This window comes from Coturnix japonica, chromosome 17 (assembly GCF_001577835.2).
Source record: "Coturnix japonica isolate 7356 chromosome 17, Coturnix japonica 2.1, whole genome shotgun sequence".
NCBI classification, from domain to species: domain Eukaryota; kingdom Metazoa; phylum Chordata; class Aves; order Galliformes; family Phasianidae; genus Coturnix; species Coturnix japonica.
The window spans coordinates 1,124,912-1,143,822 of NC_029532.1; the positions used below are offsets into that span (position 1 = coordinate 1,124,912).

At 54.6% G+C, this 18,911-nt stretch overlaps 1 protein-coding gene across 5 annotated transcripts; it reads left to right on the forward strand.

The window, feature by feature from the left end:
• Positions 1-114: 114 nt before the first annotated feature.
• LOC107321620 (glutamine synthetase) lies at positions 115-12,919 on the forward strand. Of its 5 annotated transcripts, XM_032448028.1 has the most exons (8): positions 3,179-3,197; positions 3,973-6,135; positions 6,889-7,064; positions 7,453-7,614; positions 8,768-8,914; positions 9,673-9,800; positions 11,243-11,442; positions 11,573-12,919. In XM_032448028.1, the coding sequence occupies exons 2-8, from the start codon at positions 6,131-6,133 to the stop codon at positions 11,892-11,894; spliced, it is 1,140 nt and encodes a 379-aa protein (XP_032303919.1). In that variant the 5' UTR covers positions 3,179-3,197; positions 3,973-6,130; the 3' UTR covers positions 11,895-12,919. The 5 variants fall into 5 exon arrangements, with proteins under 5 accessions (XP_032303918.1, XP_032303919.1, XP_015734179.1 ...); XM_032448027.1 differs by lacking the exon at positions 3,973-6,135 and having other exon boundaries at positions 115-3,197; positions 11,573-12,319; XM_015878693.2 differs by lacking the exon at positions 3,179-3,197 and having other exon boundaries at positions 3,259-6,135.
• Positions 12,920-18,911: the final 5,992 nt, after the last annotated feature.

Consider the following 18,911-nt stretch of genomic DNA (forward strand, 5'->3'; position numbering starts at 1 on the left):
CTCGTTCAGGTGTCTCTCCTTCCACCCTCACATGTCTGCTTACCGCTTTGGCTTTCCCAGGGAGCTGGCACGGGCTGCTGGCAGCACACGGGGTGACTCAGTGGGGCTGAAAGCAGCTTTGGTGCTGAACGTGTGGCACAAATGTTTGTTCTCTTGTTCTTTCTGCAGGGGAACACGTGGCTGCCACCCAGGGACTTGTTTTTGATGCTTGTAGGCTCTGATTTGTTTTTGTTGCTGTTCCTTTCCTACAGATACCCAGGTTGCTCTGCAGTGGTGCTGGTCTGGATCCAGCTCAGCTCTAACCCTGCTGTTGTTTTTGAGGTGGGCATAGGGCTGATGGCCACATCCAGCCCCGAGCTAACACAACAGCGTGGTTTAATTGCACATTTCTTCATCCAGGAGAGATCAAAGGTGACCAAAGATGCATCAGCTGTGAGGACACCTCCCAGCCCCGCTTCACCCCATCCCTGGGCACAGAGCTGTTCTCCATCCAGCACTGAGCACTGTGGGGGTTTGGGATGTGGTGCGGGGGCTGTGCTGGCTGCGAGGTCTGGCAGCAGAAGGGGGGAAGTCATTCGGCCACGTGCCAGTTGTGCTGTAACAAAGCTGCTGGGTAATTATAGTGTGGGGGATGCTGGGGCCGTAAATGAGAATGCTTTTGGAGCCAGCGAGTAACAGCATCATTCATTCCATCTTCTCCTGTCAGTAACATTACTGCTGGATGGATCCTATTGCAAAGCCCAGGTGGGCTCCTGCCCTGTTCTGTACAGGTGCATGGGTGGCACTGAGCAGCTGCTTGGATCCGGGCTCTTGCTTACAGGAGGAAACACTTTGGTGTTCCTGAGCTGGTGTGTAACTCTGCCTCTTTTAGCTTTCAGGACCCCGATACCATTTTCTCCACCCCAATGTTACCCAACCCACAGTGGTTCCCCAGCTCTAAGCCCTGACTCAGCCCTGAATCACAGCCAAGTGATCAGCATCCCATCAAACGTTGGTCTCCTTCTAGTTCAGCTCTTGGTGTTGGAGCTCTGTGAGCAGCACAGCACGACTGGTGCCATGGATGAGGAGCTGCTCAACACCCAAATCTACTGTGTCCTGGAGCACAGCAGGTGGAGCCCAGCCATGATGCAGCCAGGTTTAACGTTTGGCTTAAGCCAAAGTTTTCTTCCCAGCAGGCACCAAGCCCAAAGCACATGCCAGGCTTTGCAAAGAACGACCGTGCAGTGCTGAGGTTTGCATTGCGGTTCAACTGCTCTGCATCGTATGCTGCTTTGTGTGGCACATTGCACTGAGGTCTGCAACTCATGCTGCTGCATGTGAGGGAGCAAAGCTGCTGCTGGCACAGACTGGGGGCAGCCTGCAGCCCACGGGGGGACCTGGCAGCCCCAGTGCAGTGTGTGGGCAGCGGGCACTGCCAGAACCTGCTCGCCCAGCAGCACCAATGGCCGCAGCCCCACATTTTTGGTTGGTGACTTACAAACGTGTTTCCTGTTTGGGAGGTGATGGAGCGCAGCCGCAGCCCACGTGAGCCCCCCGTGCCAAAGCCCAGCTCAGCCCTGCTGTGTTTGCCGGGTGCTGCTTTGGTTTGGTGCCGTTGTGAAAGTTTTCTTCCTGTTCCAGCAGCTCAGCCAAGCATGTGGGAATTCTCAATGTCTTTGGCAGAGCACTCCTGTTCCCTGTGCCATTTCCTTCCTTCCTCTCTAGGATGAGCACAGCCCAGTGCTGCCCACCCACCAGGTGCTGCTGGAGAGGGGGAAGTCCTGTGTGTGCCCAGGGATGGAAGCTCAGAGCTCTGCTACCTGCTGACAGGGACTTTCTGCCTTTGCATCTGGGAGAAAAGCAGCTGAACATCCTTGGGACGTTGTGAGCTTTGGCAGTGATGTGAGTCAGCCCCAACCAAACAGAGAGTGCCTGGGCTTCAGCCAGGCTCCTGGCGGATGGCAACCCTGGGTGACTGTAAGAGTTTGCTTTTGCTGACCTCCATAGGAAGCAATGTCCCAGGAGTGCTGGCTTTTCACACTGCTGGGTCACTGACCCTGAGAGCTCTGGGGGCACCGAGCAGTGGGGCAGCCTCCCCTGCAGTTACTGTGCAGGCAGATGGAGATGCAACAGAGGAGTTCAGTGCAGAGCCTTGCAGGATGCAGTGTGATGGCCTTGGAGGTGCCAGATGAAGTGAGGCAGCAGAGGTGCAGGGGTGTGTTGAGGAAAAGCAGACTCACACCTCCTGTATCTGCTGGTGGGATTAAAGCCAGCGTGGATGGAGGCATTTTGATAGGGAGCAGCAGCACTGCCTTTCAAACGCATCTGCTCACAAATTAGGTTGAACCAAACTAAAGCTCTTAATGGATCTGGCTGCTTGTTTTCACTTGGGCAGGGTGAGCTGCAGCCTGGGCAGGTTCTGTGCCCAAAGCACACCCAGCTGCAGGCTGACACAGAGCCAGCTTGTGCCAAATCCAACCTGTCTGTGCAAAAGGCTGCAAAGAAGCGGCCTGCAGCAGTAAGAAACAACACAAAGCTTTTGCCAACGAAATCTCTCCCAGCTGCTCTAATGGCCCCAGAGCACATTTAGCACCTCTCTAGGTCCTGTGTGACCAAGGCCAAGTGCCTCAAACTGCAAGAACTGCCTCAGAAAGGCACTGTTAGCTTCCAACCTTGGTGATTCTATGAAATTCCAGCTCCTGGAATCACAGAGCAAGGCGGCCACACAGGGTGTGAGTGGGAGAGCAGTGGGGTGAGGAGTGGTGGTGAGCTGGCTGCTGCTTGCCCTGTGTATCACTCGCCCTTGCATTATAGATAGCAATAATCTGCTTCTTTGGAAGCTCTGCTCAGAGCTCTTTGAATGAGGGTTTCGCTGCAATAAATGCTGATGGTAACAAAACAAAGTGCCACCGTTCTGCATCCTGGGGAGGGTTGGTTTCCCCTCTCTGCAGCAATGTGCTCCAAAAGAGCTGGGTGAGCCCCTGTTGTGCATTCACCCATCAACTCAGCCTGGTGCAGCTGTGTGTGCTGAGCCACCTGTGCCATTACCAGGGCTGGCAGTCTGCAAACTGGAGCTGCTTTGCTGGCAATTGGCCTCTACTGCTTCTGCTCCCCCCGGCCATGCATGTGCTGCATCCCCTTCCTTCCTCCCAGGTTTGTTTCCTTGTAGCCTCAAGTGACGGCTGTGGGATTGATGAGGAAAACTCACAAGAGCATTGGTGAGTGGCTGGGGTTTGTTTCTGCTTTTCTCTGTGCCTGGGGCTGGAGGGGCCGGGGGCTCTGGGGGGTCCCAGAGCTGTGAGGTGTCAGGACTCAGGGCTGGGGAGGAGAGCTCAGGATGGGAGTGGGGATGGTGGCCATCGAGGTGATGTTCAGGTGGGACTGTGGGCTGCCTGGGTGTGCTCTGCTGTGATGGATGTACAGGATTATGTGAGGATGGATGTACGTACAGGGGAAGGTGTAACCGCTACTTGGATGAGGAGAAAGTGGTTTGGGTGCAAACATCCAAGCATAAGGAGATTCGTGTTGCTTAAATGTGTTTCAACTGTGAAGGCAAACTGTCAGTTCAGCTGTTTTGTGGGAAAAGTGTAAAAGTGAGCAGGCATCGGAGGGAGGAGCAGATTCACCCCTGAGGCAGCATCTCCTGGCCCTGGTGCTGGCACAGTAGGACTGGAGCCATGCAGGCAGTGGGGGTGGTGGGTCATGTCATGCTCCCAACAAGATCAGCCCTGCTAAACCCTCCTGCACTGACCTGCCCCCCCAGCAGCATCCCCTGCATACTATGTTGGGGCAATGCACGCGTTGCCTCTTTGCAGCATCCCTCTCATGTTTCTTTCTTTACCTGTAGAAATCTGCCCCTTCCTGAGAGGTGCTCAGGAAATTCCCTGCACGCCCCCTGCCCTCTAATCCCTTTATGGTGTTTGTGCTGGGCTCCCCCACTCTGAAACTGCTCTTTGCCTTCACTCTAATCTCCCCATCAAACACTTTGGGCAGGGGACAGCACGGCACGTGCTCTGCAGAGCGGATGGACCCCGACCGGATGGAGGGAATGCTCTGCCCTGGGGCTGCAGGCCACGTTCTGGGGGTTCTCTCATAGCAATCAGTGACCAGGACAAAGCACCTGATTCCTGGAGGGTAATTGTGGATAAAGCTCCAATTCTCCATCCTGAAGCTCAGTGCTGTGCTGTGACTGGGGGGAATCAACCAGCAGACAGAACTGCGGCCCCAGGAGCCCACAGCCTCCTTGTGCTGGGGAAGGTTTGAGCAGTGAGAGCTCCCTTGTCCAAAGTCACCCTGGTTTGCACGCCTTTAACTCATTCTTGATGAAGCGTGTCGTGTTCCTGGTGTTCTTTCAACGTGGAAAATTTGCTAAGGCTTCAATAATACCTTTGGTGTATCTTGGCAAGGCCTGGAAATGCCTGCGCTGATAAAGCCTCAAAGTCAGGGAGATAACACCTGGAAGCATTTCAGCCTTGGGCTGAGCTATGGGGGGTGTAGGCTGCAGCCTCATACCCAAACCCAGCGCTGGGAAGGTGGAACTCAGCGTGGAGCTGGAGCTCACCCTGAGTATTGCAACCACTTTGAGGAGCAACAGCTCATCCAGCGCCCAGCTCTGCTCCTCCTGCAGCCCCCAAACAGCCTCCAGAGGTTTAATCTGCGGCCATTTGCAGACACAAGGACATCTCCACTGCTGCCTCTGCTGCTCCGTCCCGCTGACCTTGGCTGGGTGACGCATCCCTGGCGCTGGTTAATGTTTGCTGTGCCTGTCGCGGGCAGGAGACCACTGTTTGCAAAGAGCTCGTCACCTGCAGGGGGAAATGTGGTTCCAGAGGCTCAAGGATCCAGGTTGGAACGGTGTACCATAGAGTTTATACTAAGGAAATGGCTGGAATTAGACTGTGGTGAGATAACATGGATGCAAAGTGGACAGCAAGAACCAAACAACCGGGTGTTCAGTGCTGTATGGCAGCAATACCTCACAGAAAGCCCTAACAGGCTTCTGATGCTAATTAACAACATGGCATGAGATACATGGTGAGCTGCCCCGCTGGTGGTGCTTGGGGCAGGGATGGGACCCCACGCTTGCAGGCTGGAGCCACCCCGTTGCCCTAAAGCAGCCATAAACATGCCCTGTTTGCTGGGCTTTGACCGGGTAAGGGATTAACTGCTGTTTGTTCTGTCTTCCCTCTTGGGGTATTTTGGTGCTCGGAACTTCCAGCTCTCCAAAAATAAGTTTCCCTCCCTGGACATCATTGCTACCGCTCAGTAGTGCAGCCTGCACTCTGTGCTGCTCCTCCACCTTTTTGAGCCCGCTGTGTATGCACACGTGGGGTGTATCTGGATGCATTCAAGAGGAAAACTCAGAGCTTTTGCAGGATGTTGAGTGAGAAGCCAAAGCAATGCGGATCTCAACTAAGCCCTGGCAAAACTCAGCTCACATGAAGGCGTCGATCCTGCCAAGAGACCCATTCCGTACTGCAGGGCTCATGCTCAGCACCGGCCACCCCTGGGGCTGTTTTGTGATGTTATCCCAGGGCTGAAGCTGTGGACTCTCCATCCTCTCCCCTTGGAAGCTCAGTGCCAGCCTGGAGGACAGGGACACAACCAGCCATGCAGGAACACCTCTGGGCACCCCCAGGTGCACATTTCCTCCTGGGCTGCCTCCCTGCTCCCAGCCAAGAACGAGGAAATGCTGAGCCCTGCAGACACGTTTATGGACACATCCCCAAAACACCCCAGGGAGGGGGGCTGGCTGCCTGGAGCTGCGTGCTTTGAGGGTCTCCTACAAAAGGAGCCTCTGAACGACCTCTGGTGTGAAGGGGACACACAGGGGAGCCCCACAGCCATTGCCACCGCTGCTCAGCTGCCCTTGGGCATATCCTGGGTGCTGCCCTCCTCCCAGTTGACGTCCAGGTGCCACTGATGTCACAGCCCAAGGACCCAAATTGCTAATTATGTCCTGCCTCCGTGCCAGTCAATCTCATTTCCTGGTGCTTGTGCAACCTCTGATGCTTTTGTCTTTGTTCCTGGTTGTTGATCTGCCTGCGGGAGCAAAACACCTCCAGAAGAAAAGCAGAGCTGTGGGTGGCTGCAGGGGGCTCTGCTGCCTCAATGGCACGGAGATGGTTCGTTGTTTGGCACTAAAGTGCTCATGGGGTGAGTCAGGCAGCAGAGAATATGACTTTGCCCTGCAGACCTGGCCTGGTAAGGAGGCCCTGAGCTGCATGGGAGCCCGGGCATGTCTCACAATATCTTTAAAACTGAAAAACAAGGGAGGTGCACGGCTGGGACCTTTGAACCTCCCTATTCACCCCCCAGAAAGAAACAACACCGGGAGCTGCCCATGCTGTGCTTGCAGCCATTGCTAAGGGTCAGAGCTGCCTGCGTGGGTAACTGTGCACACCGTGATGCTGTGCCTATGGCTGTTTAACTCATCTGATGGAGAGCGGGGCTTTCAGGAGAGGTTTTCAGAGCAGGGGGGGCTCGCTGTGCTCCTGCAGCCCCTCATGGCAGCTCTCAGACTCGAGGTGTGTGTTCGGGTGGTGCCATGCGCTATTCCCTCGGGGTATTCCCCGATCCCACCGTTTTGCAATAGAACTATTTGATGGGGAAACGCTCGCCTGTTGCGCTGAGTAACGCTTTAACAAATAAACCCAGCAGCACCCGCTCCCGCAGCCGGTTGTATCGGGAGGAAGCAGCAGCCCCGCACCGTCCCACCGACCCGGGGCGGAGCCCCCTCCGAACCGCCCCCAACCTATAAAGGGCAGCGGGCGGCGCAGCCGGCAGCGTTGGGCCGGTGAGCGAAGGGGAACAGCGAGGAGAGGGAGGGTTCGAAGGGGGGCGGCTTTTGGGGGGAGATGGGGAGGGGGATAAGGGGCAAAGGGGTGATGGCACGATCCACTCCTGCAGGGCCGTCGTCATGTCGGTGTCACACAGCTCCAGGCTGAACAAGCTGGTGCGGGAGCAGTACATGAGGCTGCCCCAGGGAGGGCTGGTGCAGGTCACCTACGTGTGGATCGACGGCAGCGGGGAGGGAGTGCGCTGCAAGAGCAGGACACTCGATAAGGAGCCCAAGAGCATTGAAGGTAACGCTGCCACCTCTCCTCTGCTGGCTGTTTTGGTGGAGGGGCACCGTGATAAAGTGTGGAGGTGCTTTGGGCACTGGGAGGTGGTGCTGGTTGTGCTGGCGATGCCCGGTGCAGCAGTTGCACAGGGTTATTATATAAAGCGGTAATGTAAATATCCGGCTGTAGTGTGCTCAGCCTGCAAGCTGTCATTACTGCTGGGTGGGAAGGGGAGCTGAGGTCCTCACCCCGGCCATGGGTGTGGAGCTGCACTGTGAGCCAACCTTGTGCCCCCCTGCCCTCCTGGGTGCCCCCCTTTAGGTCTAGACCGTCAGCCCCTCAACACCTCACATGTGAGATACCTCCTTTCCAACCCCGCTCCTCTCTGTGCTGTTCTCCCACCCCACAGATGTGCCCGAGTGGAATTTCGATGGCTCCAGCACAGCGCAGGCAGAGGGCTCCAACAGTGACATGTTCCTGGTGCCCGTCTGTATGTTCAGGGACCCCTTCTGCCTGGACCCCAACAAGCTGGTGCTGTGCGAAGTGCTGAAGTACAACAGGAAACCTGCAGGTGAGCGCTGCTGTTATTATTGTTAATAACTCTTAATGCCAGGGATGATTTGCAGTGCTGTCTCTCTAAGGGGACTGCTGGCACTAATGCTGCTCTTTGTCCAACTGCACTGAGCGTTTGGCCTAAGGCACTGAAATGCAAGCACCGTGGGTGTGTGCAGGGATGTGTCCTGGAGGTGCTGCAACAAGCAGGAGCGCAGCAAGGAGGCTGTTGTCCCTCAGGCAGAAGGGACGGGGTGAGCTGGGGGCTGATCCTGAGCACACCCAGCCCTGTGGGGCTGTGCAGAGCACGGGCCCTGTGTCTTGTAAATAAGAGGAAACCGCAGTGGTGCTCAAAGCACTCAGGGGTGGAAGCAGCAGCTGGTTTGGTGGCCGCTCAGTCTGCTGGTGGATGGCTGCAGGCAGGAGCTGGCGCGGTGCAGTCAGGCACAGGGTGTCCTTCTGCAAGCACAAGGACTTATCGGCGAGGGCAGAAGTCTGCAGTCCTGGCAGTCCGTTTGTCTGTCCATCTGATAAAGGCGCAGCTGGAGGAGGGGAGCCTTGGAGGAAGGGTTTCGGTTGGGATCCCTGCTCGGAGGTGGCTTTAAACAAGGTGACAGCCGGCCTTGAGTGATGGAGTTGGATTTGGGCCCCATGAAGAACCTCATGTGTTGTACTGTCCTGATCCAGGGACGACTCTGTGCTGCTCCCAAAGCCCTGGAGCTATGGGGATGAGGAGGACTAAACTGAGGCTGAGGATGGGAGCAGAGACATGGGAGATGGGCAGCCCCTGTTCCCAGCTGTGCCAGGTGCCTGTGGGACAGGGCCGGCAGATGTGTCCTTGCTGTCTTCATGTGCAAGAGGAAGACGAGGACAATCATAGCTGGACGTGGTGATCTTAGAGGTCTTTTCCAACCTTAATTGTTCTATGATTCCATGGACCGGAGGTTGTGGTTTAGGGGGTGATTTAATGAGACCTCCTGCATCTGTGGCCTGTTGCTGTGGCCATGCAGTGGCTCTGCAGGGAGGAACCCAGTGAGCAGAAAGCACTGCAGGAAGGGGAATTTGCTCCCTGCTTTCCTTGGGGCTTCTGTGGGAAGAGCTTGGTGGTGGCTGGGACTCAGAGGGAGGTTGCTGAGTGCAGCCGGGTCTGACTGCAACCACTCTGCTCACAGAGACCAACCTGAGGCACACCTGCAAGAAGGTGATGGATCTGGTGAAGGACAGCCACCCCTGGTTTGGGATGGAGCAGGAATACACACTGCTGGGTGTCAACGGCCACCCCTATGGCTGGCCTGACAACGGCTTCCCTGGCCCACAGGGTAAGTACCTTCCTGAGGCCCCAGCTTTGATGCTCAGCCCTTAGGGAATGCAATCCTATAGCAGACATCCCCATCCCAGCCCCATCCCATTGCCACTGCTTCCCTGTGGTGGGTGGGAGGAGGTCTGGAGCTGTTTCACTGCTGCCCCACGGCTCACGTGAGCCGGACCCCATTGCACAAACAGCTCTTGGCTGCACGACTTGTTTGTCAAGGGCTGGAGAACTCGGCCAGAAAAATCTCCCCACGGCTGTTGGCAAAAGGACCGGCTGGGTGCATCGGCCTCAGCACCTCGTGGGAGGGGGCCGGGGGTTTCCCAACCCTCCTTACCCAGCCCGGCACAGGGACGGGTTGTTTGCAACATCTCCCTTCCCCCAGGCAGGGAGGAGATCTTCCCCTGGCAGCCTGAATGAGGAAGAGCCCTGTGAAACCACAGCCTGCTGACTCTTCTAGGCACAAACAATGCCAGCTGTTGCTGGAACCATGTCTGGAGCCTGAAGTGCTTGGAGTCAGGGTGGTGCCGCGGGGCACATCCAGCCCAGTTCTGCTTATCTCTTGGTCGCCTTCCCGTGCATTGCCACTCCTGTTGAGCTGCATAGATAAGGCTGAGGTTGCACCACCACTGGGCTCTGGATTGGGGGTCGGGGTTTCAATGCACCATGGGGGGCAGCACCGATTGATTCCCATAAATTCGCTGCCTGGGTTGGTGTGATTTCCTTCCTAGTGCTTTATTTACCTGATGCCTTCTGCCTCCTCCCCAGGCCCTTATTACTGCGGGGTTGGAGCAGATAAAGTGTATGGACGTGACATCGTGGAGTCCCACTACAAGGCTTGTCTCTATGCGGGTGTGAAGATCTGCGGCACCAACGCTGAGGTGATGCCCTCCCAGGTGGGTGCTCGAGGTGCTGACCATGAGGATGCTCCGGGTCTGCTTCCCCCACATTCATTTCTCCCATCCCACCTCGGGGGATTCCCTGCTGTTGTGTCTCCAGTGGTGGACATGAGTTAGTGTTGCTGGCCTAACCCTGCAGCATCAGGGTTAGGATGGCAGCAAACCAAACTGTGGGTGCCCACATCCTGCCCTCGGGTCCTGAGGACCCTCCTGTAGCACATCGTCTACACGTCTTGGGCACGGCTGGAGATTTGAGTAGTGGAGGTGTTATCTCAAGGTGGTCACTGATTGCTTTATGCATGCGGCCAGGCTGCCTAGTGGCAATTGGACCCTCCCACTGATAAGCGGGGCCTTGTTGGCAGGGGGTTGAGGCAGGACATTACAACTGTGATGAGCCTGATGCTTGCCCTGACATGATCAGTGTCCCCTGGGCTGCTCTCAGCACGCTGTGATCCAGCTGTGCCGTGCCAATGGCTGTGGATGGATGTGTCACTGCTGCTGAGTCACCACGGGTGGTGCAACCGTGTCCCAGGAAGGAAGGACATGTGGGGACATCTTCAATCCCATGCTGTCGTGGATGGATTTTTGCACAACTCTGGTTTTAGCAGCAATTTAGGGTTTATTAATGCTTTTATGATAAATCACAAGGTTAGGCTGTGTGAGTCTTAAGAGCGTTTCATCAGCACTTAATCATTAGCCAGTTGAAGGCAGTGATTGCTCAGGGAAGCTGTGGGTGCCCCATTCCTGGAGGTGCCCAAGGCCAGGCTGGGGGGCCCTGGGCAGCCTGATCTGCTGGGAGTCACCCAGCCCACAGCAGGGGGTTGTAGCTGGATGATCTTTAAGGTTCCTTCCAACCGAAACCATTCTTTGATTCTACAATTCAGTGCTTCAGTGGAATTTATTACAGTTGAATACCACAACTTAAAGGCTTGAGAATGGCCAAGTCTGAATGAAACCCTGCAGGGTATCGGAGGGGACGTTCCTAATCCCTCAGCTGCTCAGGACCTTCTCCCCCTGGTGCATTGCTCACCTTCCCTTTCCTCAGCTCTCAGTGGATGGTGGGATCTGACCCATAAAGGCTCCTCTTCTCCACTGTTGGTCAGCAAGGAACCTGAAGAAGCTGACCCTGAGGTGTCCTATTGCAGGGGAAGATCAGGGATCATAATAGTCTGCTGTGGGTCTTAGGATCCTTTTTTATAGGACCTCGAGATAACTGACTTTAGTCAGAAAACTTTCCATTCTGGCCACAATGCAGATGAGGCAATCCTGGAACTTTCCACCCACCGCACAGTTCCAGAACCCAATGGATTGCACAGTGATCTATAAAGCTCATATATAGTTCCCCACGCTGTCAGCTGTTGCTGGGGGTAACAGGGGCAGGAGCTGCCCCACCAGGTGGCACCAACGTGACCCCCACGTGCATTCTCTTTCCCTTCCAGTGGGAATTCCAGGTAGGCCCATGTGAGGGCATCGAGATGGGTGACCACCTCTGGATGGCACGCTTCATCCTCCACCGTGTCTGCGAGGACTTTGGGGTCGTGGCCACTCTGGACCCCAAACCGATGACCGGCAACTGGAACGGGGCCGGGTGCCACACCAACTACAGCACCGAGGAGATGCGGAAGGAGGGAGGCCTCAAGTGAGTCCTGGGGGCTGCAGCCAAAAGGGTTGGGGCGATGCGCTGAGCATCTGGTTTTAAAAGCCTCTAGTCACTTGTGGTGGCTTGAGCCTGTCCCAGAGTCAAACCTGACCCCATCCATCCCCTGCAGACACATTGAAGCCGCCATCGAGAAGCTGAGCAAGAGGCACGACTACCACATCTGCGTCTATGACCCGCGGGGCGGCAGGGACAACTCCCGGCGACTCACCGGCCACCACGAGACCTCCAACATCTTTGAGTTCTCTGCTGGCGTGGCCAACCGTGGAGCCAGCATCCGCATCCCACGCCAGGTGGGCCAGGACGGCTTTGGCTACTTTGAAGACCGGCGGCCAGCGGCCAACTGCGACCCCTACGCGGTCACTGAGGCCATCATGAGGACCACGGTGCTCAACGAGACTGGGGTGGAGACCAAGGAGTACGCTGAGCACTGAGGCCATGGGATGGGTGAGGGTGTTCATGCTGACATGAATGGTGCCCGTGCTCTCAGCTGAGCTCAGACTCTTTAGGAACCTCGCTTCTGGTTTTGTGAAATGTTGCCTTAGAAATCGTATCTATTTTACAGCAGGAGGGAGGGGCCCAACCTATTTTCTCAACCACTGTTTCTGGTTCCTGGTTTTAGGTCACGCCTGGGGAGGTGTTTTAAAAGAATTGGGGTTGAATTTTTTTCCCTCTGATGGACTCTACACTGTGCTGTACACAGATACCTACACGGAAGCTGCAGCTGCTGCTGTTTGCACCTGGGCAGGGCGTGTGCTTTTATTTTTTTCCAGTGTCTCTGTTGCAAGGAAATTATAATAAAGAGTTATCCTGGCTGCGTGGCAGCCGTGCTGTCCTGCCACAGGGGCATCTCTCTGTATCTCCAAGAGCTCCGTGCAGGATTTAATTTGGGTCTTGCTGCTGCTGGGACCAGCCAGTGCAGGAGCTGAGGTGCTGGAGGAGCCCAGGGCTGGTTTTAGCTGCTGCAGGGGCTGTGCTGCCCCATTTGCCGCATCCAAAAGCTCATCTCCCTCCATCGTGATCCCCACAAGGCAAACAGAGCAGCACAGCCTGAGCAAACAGCGGCCGGGGCAGCAGCTGGCCGGTGTTTACACGGAGCTGCTGAGTCAGCACTGCACACAGCAGGTGGGGGGCAGCCCTTAGGAACACTTGGGGGTGAGCGATGGAGCTGAATGATGCCCCCACTGCACCCTCAGGGTGATGGTCCTCTGCAGCTCGAGGGATGCTCTGCTCGTCCCTAGGGATGCAGTGCTGGTGTCTCTGGTCCTGGAGGGCCATGAATTTCTGAGTAAAGCCCTTTGGTGTCACTGGCAGCCAGGAGCCCTTGGTGTCTTTGAGCCATTCAGTAAATTCATCCTGCTCCCCACACTAACAGGGACACGTTTGCCTCCCAGAAATTACCATTCAGAATTTCTAATGCTCTTCATCCAAAGCACAACTCTGTCTTGTTTTCCTCTCATTTCTATGATGTCTTTAATGGGTGATGTGAGCACTGGGACGGTGGCTGCTGCCTGCAGCTGGAAAATCAATAAAGAGCTAAATATGGAGCAGGAACACTCATGTTCCTTTCCCTGTACAAGTGGCTTTAAGTACAGCACTGTAGCACTAAATCTAGAGGGTGGAAATCTTCATTGCCAACATACAGACGCCTCTGGCACAGCACCGTGTGGGTATGTCCATCCCTTTGTGCCCATCCCGGGTCTCATCCTGCAGTTCTCCCCCACTGAAGACGTTCAGGGAGGACAAGGAGGCTCCGGGGACTCCTGATGCTGCCCACAGGGGATGCTGCTGGCTGTTCTTTGCCAGAACGTAGATCTTTCTTGTACTTTTTGGGGTCAAAATGGGTCAGAAACCGTATTTTATGGATTCTTTATTTCCCCTAAAGCAGGAGGATTTCCACTCACGGGGCCACAGGGGACACAAGGACATGGGAACCAGCTCTCAAAGAACTCGTCTAACAATTATAGGAGGAGGGTTCTGTCTCCAAGGGGCACCCCGACAACTGCCTCCTCCCGGGGCCGCATCCTGCGCTGTGTGTTCAGCTGTGCCGGAGCTTTGCTGCCCTCAGCAGGTTCTGGAGCGAACGGCACCGAGCGCAGCCCCAGGACCGATACCGGCCCCACATCAACATTCCCACCCGGCCCCACTGGGAAACAAAACCCATTTGGGGTTTATTCCCTCACCCGCCGGGTCCCCCCTCAGCTTCCTCTGCCCCCAGAGCTCCTTCCATCACTCCCGGTGCTTTATGCCACCAAGCCAACACCAGCCAAGGTCTTCAGGTTATATATATATTATTATTATTTTGGTAATGGAAAGGACAGTAGAATTACAATTCTGATGCCAACAATGGCATTACTGAAAGCTGCTGGGCAGCAGAGGGGAGCTCTGGGTAGAATACAGGCTTAAACTGAAGTCAGTAATAACCTATTTTCCCCCCCTTCCCTATCTCCCAGCCCTGCTTGGCTCTCTTTATCTCAATAAGCATTTAAACGGTTTCAAATTAGATCTCTGGAAAATGGAACTTCATTCCTTCCGAACTCCAGTCTGGCCTTTAAAAGCCAGCGATAATGTTTTGGTTTTGTATGAGAGCATCTTTGATCTCAGGGGCTCTCAGCTCTGGGCTGTGCTGGGACAGGCCCTGGAGGCACTAATTAATGGTGCTCAGCCTGGGGGGGGTTTGTCAGAGGTGACTCACCTGCTTGTGACAACCCTGCTGACATCAGACCACTGGAATCTGAGCTCCAGGAAACCCAAATTAATGATGGCAGAAGGGAAAAATCCTGTGTGGGACAGTCCTGGCAGAGGGAGGTTTGAGCTGAGATGACTTACGGTGTATGCCTGGGGCTGAGAGGCTTCTGATGTCCCCCAGCCTGAGCCTGGGGAAGAGTATGGGAGCTGTAGGGTGTCTCCACCTCATACTCTTGATTTGGGGGTCAGCAATGTGGGATGACTCCTCACCTGTTTCTGGGAGGGGAACATGGTGGATTTGGGTGAAGGCTCTGCAGCAGGTGAGGACTTTGTACAGGAGTGGCTGATAAGCTGCCTTGAAGAGCCCATAGTGGGGAAGCAGGAAGGGCAATAGTGAGTGCCAGGAGCCTGGGGAAAGCTGGGTGCTGCTGTAGGTGGTGTGTGCTCTCCCAGCTATACGGGCTGCCCTGCTGTTACAGGGAGAGAGGTATGAAGAACTGGGAAGTGATGGAAAGAAGACATGATGTCAAACATAGGGTCCAGATGTCTTGCAGCTCAGGTGGTGATCGGGTATGGCTGGGGATCCCATTGCTATTGAAGCTGCTGCCTGCTCAGGATGGTAAGCATGTGGGTACTGGTCTGCCCATAGGGAACACAAATACAAACAGTTCTACCATGAGAGAGGAATGCAAAATACATACACAAATCCAGCCCTAAATTTCAATTGGGCTTCTTCTCAGATTGGATCCTGCTGGGATTGCAGAGCAGGTGAGTGAGTCCTCCTGTCCCCAGAGCCCACAGACTGACTGCAATCCCCTGAGCTGTGATACTGACACTGTGGGATGATGGACATCCCACCCTCCAGCCCCACACTGAGCAACACAGGCAGTGAAGGAGATCAGAAATCCCAGCAGTGACTTTAGGATTATAGTAATAATAATTGATTCCTTGCTGCTCTCTAAGGATTTTCTAGCAGGTTTGCCAGGTGTTGGGTAGGTGTTAAGCAATTAAAGCAGTAACACCTATGTAACGGGGACAGGTGCCAGCTGTGTCATAGGCTTGCAGTGGCTCAGCTGGGGGCTCTCTCTATCCCCTGATTTTCTTTGGCTTTGGGGTGAAATTAAGTGGGGGGGGGGGGAGCTGTTTTAGGAGAGGTGGCTTCAAATTGGCTTTTTCCTGCAGAGGTGGAGGTTAATTTGTGGAAGAAAATCAGGCCAAGAGCATCTGGTGTTGCCTATGGATGCTCGCCTGGTCTCTAACAAAGAGACATAAATGTCACCACGTGAGCTCAAGGGCTTGCACGTATCTGTGTGCATCTGGGGACAAAACCTTAATGCATCAGCTCTGTGTGTGTCTGTATGGGGGAGGCTGCTCCTGCAGATTCCCATCGATACACAGATGCCAGTACGTGGGCTCACATAGACACAAACCAGCACAATAACGTGGGGGCTGGAAAAATGCTTTATGGGAAGAGACTCGAAGGGCTCAAATTGTTTGGTTTATCAGAGAAATGGAGAGATGTCTTGATTTCAGTGCCTAAGTGCTATCACAGGGAGAAATTACTCAGCACTAGAGGACTGTTTAATGTCAGGGAAAGGCAGAATGAGAACCAGTGGCTGAAGCAGAAGCCTGCCAAAGTTGGACTAAAAAGCAGGCAGGCGTGTTAGCAGCAACAGGGATGAGCAGCAGAAGCAAAGTGCCAAAGGCATTTGCCAGGATGTTGTTGTCTCTTAGTGAAGGCTGGATTTGTCTCTCTGGCGTTGTTCCCATTGCTCTTCTCTTTAACCCTAGGAGTGGGTTTTATGGCTCTGGGTTTCCTGGGGAGATGTGGATGTGGATTTAGCAGTGGTGAGGGGCTGATTGGGAGCCCTGGGATATCCAGACCTTGGAGCTTTGTGTACCAACAGAAGGACACCTAGCTGCAATGCCACCATGTGGCTTTGGGGAAGCTGTCTGCTGGGAATGCAGGCACCCGCAGAGTGGAGATGAGGAGTATGGCTGTGTTCTCATGCCAGCAGAGAGGGAGGGTGTGTGGGAAGTGTGGCAGCGCAATGCCAAACACTGCGTGAACCCATGAAAGGTGTCAGCACAACACAAAGGAGTCGTTGTTGTTGCTGTTGCCATCAGGTGACACGCTCTGCTGGCCGGGGATCTGGCAGAGAAGCATCCAGGTACTGAGCAAGGCAGGGCGAGTGACCTGGAAAGGTGTATATGAGCCCTCCAGGGGTTCAACAAGTGAATAGCTTTAGCCCAAAGGAGGCTTGAGAAATGCAATGGCCAATTCCATGGGTTGTGTCCTTGCTGCCTTCTCTCCTCCTCAGTCACAGCAGTCCTGCAGCCTGATGCTTTGGGATGCTGGGGGTCCCCCCAGCCAATAACCCAGCTTCCCCCCCCAGCTGCCCAGCAGGATGGAGGAGAGGAATGGAAGAGCAGAAGGAGGAGAGACCAAAGGAGGAGCAGCTGTGAGGGCAGGATGGCCCCATCTCCCCAGCAGTTGTGCACCCTGCAGTGACGCAGCACATGACGATGATGTTGCAAGCTACAAATTGGCCCAGAGATAAAGTGCTACTGCCTCACCCAGGAGTGCTCACAGCAGGAAAGCTGGTGCCAGTCACTGCCAACACACAGAGATGATGGTCTGATGTGGGGGAAGCTGAGGCACGGTCAGGTGCAGCGTCACTGTGAGCAGCTGTGGGACAGATGGAGAAGAACAAGTTTAAACCACAGGAAAGCACCCATGATTTATCCATGAAGCCTTGTGCACACCTTCATACGTGGCACAAGGTTTGCAGCTGATCACTTGTGGGCATCCTAAAGCTGGGATTGACATTTAATTTTCCTTCTTTTTATCTTTCTTTCTAGACTTTCCCTTTTAATGGTGGGGGAGGAAAAAAGAGGAAGGGAGAACAGACCGAATGAAGAAGAAGTGAGCAGCAGAATAAAGCCTTCAAAACAACTTGAAGCAAAACAATGGTCCAAAATAGCAGGGAAGGGGATCTTTCGCAACTCATCCAACATCACTGCCTTTTTTTTCCACCCACGCTGCATCTCAGTGCCCGTGACCCTGCAGGCAATGAGAAAACATGGGTGACTCCAGGGCACACGTGGATGAGCAGGGAGGTAGGAATGGCAATGAGCAAATCCCTCCTGAACTGAGCACTGCTGTGCCACGTACAGGGAATGGCAGGTGCCACAGCACTGCAGGACTCACGTATTGGTGAGTTATTATATATATTATACCCACATCGTTATGTGTTACAGGTTGCTAAACTGTGGTCTGGGAAAGGATCAACACTGCGGTGTTGCTGCTGGCTGCCTCACAAGCACAGCTGGAGCCAGGATGCCTTTGTTCAGCTCCTAGCACAGGAATCCCTTTAATGCTCTTTATGACCTTGAGCAAGTAACTTCACCATGCTTAACAACACTTTCCTGCAAACAAGGAGTACAGATCTCAGTGCAACAGGAGTGTGGCAGTGCAGAGCTCTGGGTCTTCAGATGTATTCCATGAGGAGGCAATGGGTTCAGCAAAGCCTGATGTAGCACAGGGTGATTCTGCTGCCCCTCACCTGCTTGTGTTGGTTGGTTGTTTCTATGCTGGCAATGTCACCTGGAGAGACTGGGAGGGAGCTGAGCTGCGGGGGCTGATGACAGAGGATGCGGGTTCATCTTACAGAAGGACAGGAGAGAAAAGTGGCAAAACAAAAGCTAAAAGGGCAGCGCAAGGAGAGCGGTGTATGGAAGCATCTGAGGGTGAGCGCCGCAGGAGGAGATGAGCTACATAAATTGTTGGCACGAGCCCATCAGGGTGTTCGTCTCCTGTGATGATGCACAGGCTGGAAAGAAAAAGTAGCTTTTAAGCAGCAGAGGAGTAACGGCCTGGAAGAGCTTCTCAGCAGGAGCCCTGTGTGCTGAGAATACACAAACCATTCCCATGCAGCGCTCAAACCCCTTCGGTGGGGCTTTACCCCCCATAAGGGGACCTGGGAGGCTCCTGCAGCTCGGGCTGGTGTCACTGCAGGGCCGGCCGTCCTGCTGGGTGTGTGCTCTGCGGATAAACAGCTAAACAGCCCTTGTTACGCTTATTCATTCCGCCCGTGTACACAACCTGCTTGTCATCAGCCGGGAGGCCTCTCTGGGAGGTGCCTTTCCCCAGCACCGTGTTTGGTGTTTGCTGTGGAATAAAGAAAAGGTGATTTATTATTTTATTGTTATTATTATATTTTATTTTAACAGAGTTTTTGAAACGGGATCATGCAGCAGAAGTAGCACCAAGGGGGACATACAGAGGGCAATGTGGGGTGCTGGTCTGCTGCTTGACCCGCAGCTCCCTGGGCTTGTCTCCCAGCCCTGGTCCCATGCTGTGTGCCTGTGTGCTTCCCACTGGACACTTGAACTAACTGGGGATATAATAAATAAGGAGGGGGGGAGAAGAGAGACAGCTGGGCAGGGAGAATTACAGGGAGATCAGATTAGAGGCGAGATGGAGCTGGGCCTGGGCTGGGCACCTGGCTCCATCCCTCACAGCCTGACCCCGCAGTTGGGTCCTTTCTTCACATCCTGAACCTATAGTTGGGTTTTATCCTCATAGCCTGAACCCGTAACTGGGTCTGCAATGCTGCCTGGCCCCATAAGTGGCTCCTTTCCCCACAGCCCAATCCCATAGCTGTGTCTTAGGTTCCCCCCCTGCAGCTCTATCTGGACCCATAGTCGTGTCTTTCCCTACCAGCTTGGCCTCATAATCGCGTCTTTCCTTCACACTGTGC